The 8,466-nt window shown below is 38.0% G+C and overlaps 1 protein-coding gene across 3 annotated transcripts in view; it reads left to right on the forward strand.

The window, feature by feature from the left end:
* CYSLTR1 (cysteinyl leukotriene receptor 1) overlaps positions 1 to 7,438 on the forward strand; it is a 66,292-nt gene extending 58,854 nt beyond the window's left edge. For all 3 annotated transcript variants that reach the window (XM_061409645.1, XM_061409646.1, XM_061409647.1), the window contains one exon: positions 5,272 to 7,438. In XM_061409645.1, the coding sequence (XP_061265629.1) occupies positions 5,299 to 6,321 (1,023 nt within the window). In that variant the 5' untranslated portion in view covers positions 5,272 to 5,298 and the 3' untranslated portion in view covers positions 6,322 to 7,438. The remainder of the gene's footprint in view (positions 1 to 5,271) is intronic.
* Positions 7,439 to 8,466: the final 1,028 nt, after the last annotated feature.

Below are 8,466 nucleotides of genomic sequence, written 5' to 3' on the forward strand. Positions count from 1 at the left end.
ACCTCAACATAATAAAAGCTATATATGACAAACCCAGAGCAAACATTATCCTCAATGGTGAAAAATTGAAAGCACTTCCTCTAAAGTCAGGAACAAGACAAGGGTGCCCACTTTCACCATTACTATTCAACATAGTTTTGGAAGTTTTGGCCACAGCAATCAGAGCAGAAAAAGAAATAAAAGGAATCCAAATTGGAAAAGAAGAAGTAAAACTCTCACTATTTGCAGATGACATGATCCTCTACATAGAAAACCCTAAAGAATCCACCAGAAAATTACTAGAAATAATCAATGACTACAGTAAAGTTGCAGGATATAAAATCAACACACAGAAATCCCTTGCATTCCTATACACTAATAAGGAGAAAACAGAAAGAGAAATTAAGGAAACAATTCCATTCACCATTGCAACGGAAAGAATAAAATACTTAGGAATATATCTACCTAAAGAAACTAAAGACCTATATATAGAAAACTATAAAACACTGGTGAAAGAAATCAAAGAGGACACTAATAGATGGAGAAATATACCATGTTCATGGATTGGAAGAATCAATATAGTGAAAATGAGTATACTACCCAAAGCAATTTATAGATTCAACGCAATCCCTATCAAGCTACCAACAGTATTCTTCACAGAGCTAGAACAAATAATTTCACAATTTGTATGGAAATACAAAAAACCTCGAATAGCCAAAGCTATCTTGAGAAAGAAGAATGGAACTGGAGGAATCAACCTACCTGACTTCAGGCTCTACTACAAAGCCACAGTTATCAAGACAGTATGGTACTGGCACAAAGACAGAAATATTGATCAATGGAATAAAATAGAAAGCCCAGAGATAAATCCACGCACATATGGACACCTTATCTTTGACAAAGGAGGCAAGAATATACAATGGATTAAAGACAATCTCTTTAACAAGTGGTGCTGGGAAATCTGGTCAACCACTTGTAAAAGAATGAAACTGGACCACTTTCTAACACCATACACAAAAATAAACTCAAAATGGATTAAAGATCTAAACGTAAGACCAGAAACTATAAAACTCCTAGAGGAGAACATAGGCAAAACACTCTCCGACATACATCACAGCAGGATCCTCTATGACCCACCTCCCAGAATATTGGAAATAAAAGCAAAAATAAACAAATGGGACCTAATTAACCTTAAAAGCTTCTGCACATCAAAGGAAACTATTAGCAAGGTGAAAAGACAGCCTTCAGAATGGGAGAAAATAATAGCAAATGAAGCAACGGACAAACAACTAATCTCAAAAATATACAAGCAACTCCTACAGCTCAACTCCAGAAAAATAAACGACCCAATCAAAAAATGGGCCAAAGAACTAAATAGACATTTCTCCAAAAAAGACATACAGATGGCTAACAAACACATGAAAAGATGCTCAACATCACTCATTATCAGAGAAATGCAAATCAAAACCACTATGAGGTACCATTTCACACCAGTCAGAATGGCTGCGATCCAAAAGTCTACAAATAATAAATGCTGGAGAGGGTGTGGAGAAAAGGGAACCCTTTTACACTGTTGGTGGGAATGCAAACTAGTACAGCCACTATGGAGAACAGTGTGGAGATTCCTTAAAAAACTGGAAATAGAACTGCCTTATGATCCAGCAACCCCACTGCTGGGCATACACACTGAGGAAACCAGAAGGGAAAGAGACACGTGTACCCCAATGTTCATCGCAGCACTGTTTATAATAGCCAGGACATGGAAGCAACCTAGATGTCCATCAGCAGATGAATGGATAAGAAAGGTGTGGTACATATACACAATGGAGTATTACTCAGCCATTAAAAATAATACATTTGAATCAGTTCTAATTAGGTGGATGAAACTGGAGCCTATTATACAGAGTGAAGTAAGCCAGAAGGAAAAACATAAATACAGTATACTAACGCATATATATGGAATTTAGAAAGATGGTAACAATAACCCGGTGTACGAGACAGCAAAAGAGACACTGATGTATAGAACAGTCTTATGGACTCTGTGGGAGAGGGAGAGGGTGGGAAGATTTGGGAGAATGGCAATGAAACATGTAAAATATCATGTAGGAAACGAGTTGCCAGTCCAGGTTCGATGCATGATGCTGGATGCTTGGGGCTGGTGCACTGGGACGGCCCAGAGGAATGGTATGGGGAGGGAGGAGGGAGGAGGGTTCGGGATGGGGAGCACATGTATACCTGTGGCGGATTCATTTTGATATTTGGCAAAACTAATACAATTATGTAAAGTTTAAAAATAAAATAAAATTAGAGAAAAAAAAAAGAGAGAGAAAAAAAAAAGAAAAAAAAAAAGAAATTCTTTCCTGCTTGAAAAAAAAATAAAATAAAAAGCCTCTTGATGAAGGTGAAAGAGGAGAGTGAAAAAGTTGGCTTAAAGCTCAACATTCAGAAAACGAAGATCATGGCATCTGGTCCCATCACTTCATGGGAAATAGATGGGCAAACAGTGGAAACAGTGTCAGACTTTATTTTGGGGGGTCCAAAATCACTGCAGATGGTGACTGCAGCCATGTAATTAAAAGACGTTTACTCCTTGGAAGGAAAGTTATGACCAACCTAGATAGCATGTTGAAAAGCAGAGACATTACTTTGCCAACAAAGGTCCATCTAGTCAAGGCTATGGTTTTTCCAGTGTCATGTATGGATGTGAGAGTTGGACTGTGAAGAAAGCTGAGTGCTGAAGAATTGATGCTTTTGAACTGTGGTGTTGGAGAAGACTCTTGAGAGTTCCTTGGACTGCAAGGAGATCCAACTAGTCCATTCTGAAGGAGATCAGCCCTGGGATTTCTTTGGAAGGAATGATGCTAAAGCTGAAACTCCAGTACTTTGGCCACCTCATGCGAAGGGTTGACTCATTGGAAAAGACTCTGATGCTGGGAGGGATTGGGGGCAGGAGGAGAAGGGGACGACAGAGGATGAGATGGCTGGATGGCATTACTGACTCAATGGACATGAGTCTGAGTGAACTCCAGGAGTTGGTGATGGACAGGGAGGCCTGGAGTGCTGAGATTCATGGGGTCACAAAGAGTAGGACACGACTGAGTGACTGAACTGAACTGAATTGATATCAAAAATCTCAACAGCACCATCTAGTGCCTCACAGGCTAACACTGCCTGATTTGGAGAAAACCCAATACAGGGCTAGCTAGAATAAGTTTACAGAGATTCTCTTTCTTCCACAATTGCACCTGAATTCAGAAAATTGATGGTGAAAGAGGCAGGTTAAGTGGAAAGCAAACTGAGAAATAATGCATAGGTTGAGAATAATGAACTAATTTTTCTCTGTGATCTTAGTTATATACCCTCAGAATGATTCACCTTCAATTTTTTTTACTGTATATCAACATTGCTTGGTGGAAAATAATGACTTTTTTTGGCCACACTGCAAAGCTTTTGGGATCTCAGTTCTCCAACCAGGGATTGCACCCAGGCCACCTCAGTGAAAGCCTGGAATACTAACCACTAGGAAACCAGGGAACTCCCAAAAATGACATTTTTAATGAAAGGAAAAAATAGATGGACAAATGAATAGATGACATACCCTCACAGCAAGTATAATTGTTAGCAGTAGTAAACCTGGAAAGTTATATCCCACCTACAACCACAACCATAGCTCCCTGTATACGTATCCTTGACACAGAGACTAATTCAGTCTCTTTCATTGCCAGCAGTTCTTGCATGCTGAAGCAATCTTCCCACTTTACAAACCCTAACCCTTCTCTTACCAGAGAGAAAGAGCTGTGTAACAGGCCAACAAATCATATTTCAACCAAAGATTATCTACCATATTATAAATTGATGAGTTGTTCCCATCTCCTTAAAGAATAAAAGAGAAGACTATGGAGGAACATAGGAAATCACTACTTCTGCACTATCTCATCCCTATATCTTTCTGATTAGAGCTTATTTATTGCCCTGATAAAGCTGAATTAGGCCAGACCAAGCAACAATCTCTTGCTATAAGAGAAATGACCATGTGTTGTTGAACAGTACGACTTTGAATGTGATTCTGAGAAGAGAACAAGGATGAGCGAGTACAACAATTTCCTCACCCAGAAAGGGAAAGGGAAGTCGCTCAGTCGTGTCTAACTCTTTGCAGCCCCATGGACTGTAGCCCACCAAGCTCCTCCATCCATGGGATTTTCCAGGTGAGTGTACTAGAGTAGGTTGCCATTTCCTTCTGCAGGGGATCTTCCCCACCCAGGAATCAAACCGGGTCTCCTGCATCATAGGCAGACGCTTTACCGTCTGAGCCACCAGGGAAGTATATGCTGCAGTTCTCCTCAGAGCCTTAACTTAGGTGCGGATTTTGGAAATGTATTTCACCTTTTTTCCTCATTAAAATAACTAGATAGCTTATAAAGTTTCCCCAGCCTTGGTGTTCTGTGGTTCTAAATAGAGTCCACCATGTTCTAGACTAAGATTCTCCCCCAAGGAGTGAGTTCCACTGATAACAAATTTAATTATTTTCCTTAGGTACAAGCATCACCCAGAAGCTGTTACTTAGGAAGACTTCTTTGTGGGGAAACTAAGCATTTTCATCCAGATTTTATTCTCAGAAAGAATCTAGAGCTCTTCTAATAAAGAAAGAGATGATAGATAGATAGAAGATAGATACTCATACTTATGAAACTACTGTCTTTAAAACTTTTCTCTGAAAAACAAACCCTTTTAAAAGGAAGATTTATAGGATAGCACTGGAGTAATAAGGCTTAAAATAAGGCATAGCTCTTTTAGCTAGGTCTTAAAGATTAAGAAGTTCATCAGGCAAACATGGATAGGAAATGGGGGAAAGGAGATTTCTGGGTGCCCGTACTCTTGCCTGGAAAATCCCATGGAAGGAGGAGCCTGGAAGGCTGCAGTCCATGGGGTCACTGAGGGTCAGACACGACTGAGCGACTTCCCTTTCATTTTTCACTTTCATGCATTGGAGAAGGAAATGGCAACCCACTCCAGTGTTATTGCCTGGAGAATCCCAGGGACAGGAGAGCCTGGTGGGCTGCCGTCTATGGGGTCGCACAGAGTCAGACACGACTGAAGTGACTTAGCAGCATAAGACCCAAACCCTTCTCCTGGGGGCAAAGTCCAGAAGAATATCTTTTTATTCACCCACCACTCTTGCTTCCTGCTGTTTTCAAAAAATATATACATAGCAACACTATAAAATGAAACATTAGTACGTCCTATAATTTATGGAAGAGCAAAAATTGACAAGATCTTTTATATACATTGCAGGCACCAAGAAGACTCTCCTAGAGAAACATGGATGGAGTTGGAAATCTGACAGTATCTTCTTCCAGTAGTAATGCATGCAATGACACTATTGATGATTTCCGAAATCAAGTGTATTCCACCTTGTACTCTATGATCTCCATTGTGGGTTTCTTTGGCAATGGCTTTGTGCTCTATATCCTCATAAAAACATATCATGAGAAGTCAGCCTACCAAGTATACATGATTAATTTAGCAGTAGCTGATCTACTGTGTGTGTGCACACTACCTCTCCGTGTGGTCTATTATGTTCACAAAGGCATTTGGCTCTTTGGTGACTTTTTGTGTCGCCTCAGCACCTATGCCTTGTATGTCAACCTCTATTGTAGCATCTTCTTTATGACAGCCATGAGCTTTTTCCGGTGCATTGCAATTGTTTTCCCAGTCCAAAATATTAATTTGGTTACACAGAAAAAAGCCAGGTTTGTGTGTGTTGGTATTTGGATTTTTGTGATTTTGACTAGTTCTCCATTTTTAATGTCCAAATCTTACAAAGATGCGAAAAATAATACCAAGTGCTTTGAGCCTCCACAGGACAACCAAGCTAAATATTATGTCTTGGTCTTGCATTATGTGTCATTATTTTTTGGATTTATCATTCCTTTCATTATTATAATTGTCTGTTACACGATGATCATTTTGACCTTACTAAAAAAATCAATGAAGAAAAATCTGTCAAGTCGTAAAAAAGCGATAGGAATGATCATAGTTGTGACAGCTGCCTTTTTGATCAGCTTCATGCCGTATCATATTCAACGTACCATTCACCTTCATTTTTTACACAATGAAACAAAACCCTGTGATTCTGTCCTTAGAATGCAAAAGTCAGTGGTCATAACCTTGTCTCTGGCTGCATCAAATTGTTGCTTTGACCCTCTACTATATTTCTTTTCAGGGGGGAACTTTAGGAGAAGGCTGTCTACATTTAGAAAGCATTCGTTGTCCAGCATGACTTATGTACCCAAGAAGAAGACCTCCTTGCCAGAAAAAGGAGAAGAAATATATAAAGAATAGTTTAAGCCCATTTTTGATGATTTCCAAATCACTATTTTCTCAAATCATTCACAATAAAAATAAGGACTTCCATTAATAATTTACACTTATTTGACTTAATGTGTACCTATAAATTTATCTCATTTATGAATTCACATTATTAGAAGTCCTAAAGATATTTTTAGTGTTAAAATTCAATTCAAGTCTATAAACTAAATTATAAATGATTTTCTGAGCTTTCACCTAAAGATGGACAAAATTTGTATCTTGGCACTGTAAAAAATAGATCTGAGATTAAAGTTTTCCCTCTCAAATAAAAGTTTTACCAAGGGTAAGAACTGGCTTTTTAAGATACAAATTTAGCAAATAGTTCTCAGTGATCCTAACATATTTCTTTGCATGCATGCTAACAGATGAGAACTGGAGTGAGCCAGGAGCTACATAAAATGTACTATCACCCTCTTTCTTTGTAGCACTGATTGGCTAGGAAAGTATGGCCATTTCTTTCCCTCAAGAAGATGATCACATGTTAGAACAGCCTAGTCTTCAGCCAAATGACCCTAAAGTCTCCATTCAATGTACAATCTGGAAACTGAGGAAGGTAAACCTGATCAAAAGCTAGTTTGTCTCCAGTTTTCTTCTGCTTCTGCCTTAGGCTTCCAAAAGTGAATAGTGGGGTTTTTGTTGCTCATTGAGATTCTTTTAGGGTACTCTCTCCCTAAACAAGATGCCATCCTTCCTTAATAAAGCAGATGACTGGCACTACCATATAATAACAGAAATAATTTAAAATTTATCTAAAAAAGAGGAAAGGGAATCTATTTTCTACGCACATTATTGGAACCACAATGAACTGCAATAAGTCTCTGAATAAAAATTTGAATGTTGATATTGCAAATTTTAAGAAGTACTTACATTTATGCATATTGTATAAACTATATGTAAGAAATTTTGTTGTATGCATTTACGAGTGGAAGTTTGTTATAAGCTTTGTTATATTTTATGCTTTTTACTTTTATTAGCATGTTGACAGGAATACCAAAGATATACTTACAGTGGTTTTTATGTTATAGTGGAAGCTTTCTTCTTAAAATAGCAACAGCTTGATTATGGCTGAAATATAATACTTATGAGCAAGTTTTTGTCAAAGTGTAGTCTGTTCCTTAATTCTGTGTTTCAAAAAGTGCATTATCTCAGAGGAAATGATAATGTTGAAAAAAAGAAAAGCTAGGATACAAGTTCTATCTGAATCTGCCACATGTATGTAATTTCTATTTCACTTCTAATGTTGCAATCCCTTCAAAAACCTGAAAGATTTCTGCATGCATAAGTCTCTTCAGTCATGTCCAACTCTTTACAACCCTATGGACTGTATCTGTCCATGGGATTCTCCAGGCAAGAATATTGGAGTGGATTGCAATGCCCTCCTCCAGGGGATCTTCCCAATCCATGAATTGAACCTGCATCTCATATGTCTCCTGCATTGGCAGGCAGGTTCGTTCGCACTAGCACCACGTGGGAAGCCCATAGGATCTCAAAGGTATAGTAATAACTGATGCCCATTTATTTTTAACATACCTGAGGTTTGTACAAGTAAAAGTACCTGCACTTTTACCCTATATTTTTTTCTTACTTGACAAAGATCAAATGTAACATGTGTCATAAAATCAGTCCTTATTTCTCATTTACTAAGCTTTCTGTTATTCAATGAGTATATTGTAGTAGAACAACATTACACTGAAAGCCAGAAGACCTGGATGCTAATCTGATCTCTATTACTTACTAGCAGTGAAACTTGAAGCAAGTAATACAAACTCTGATTCTCAGCTTCCTCACTTGTAAAGTGGGAATAATAATACGTGTCCTGCTTTTCTTACAAGGCACATTTGAAACTCAAATGTAATTATAGTATACATACATATTTTGACACACATATGTTAAAATTTTACCTTAAAACATACAGTGTGGTACAATTTATCACACTAAATATAAGGTATTTAGAGATGGTTTTGTTACTTAAACATACCGAATCATATTTACTATTGGGTTGGCCAAAAAGTTCATTCAGGTTTCCTGCAACCACATATGCAAAATCCGAATGAACTTTTTGGCCAACCCAATACAGAGATTCTCAACTCTGAAAGAATTAGAACAAAATATGGCCAT

The sequence above is a fragment of the Bos javanicus genome, chromosome X (genome assembly GCF_032452875.1).
Source record: "Bos javanicus breed banteng chromosome X, ARS-OSU_banteng_1.0, whole genome shotgun sequence".
NCBI classification, from domain to species: domain Eukaryota; kingdom Metazoa; phylum Chordata; class Mammalia; order Artiodactyla; family Bovidae; genus Bos; species Bos javanicus.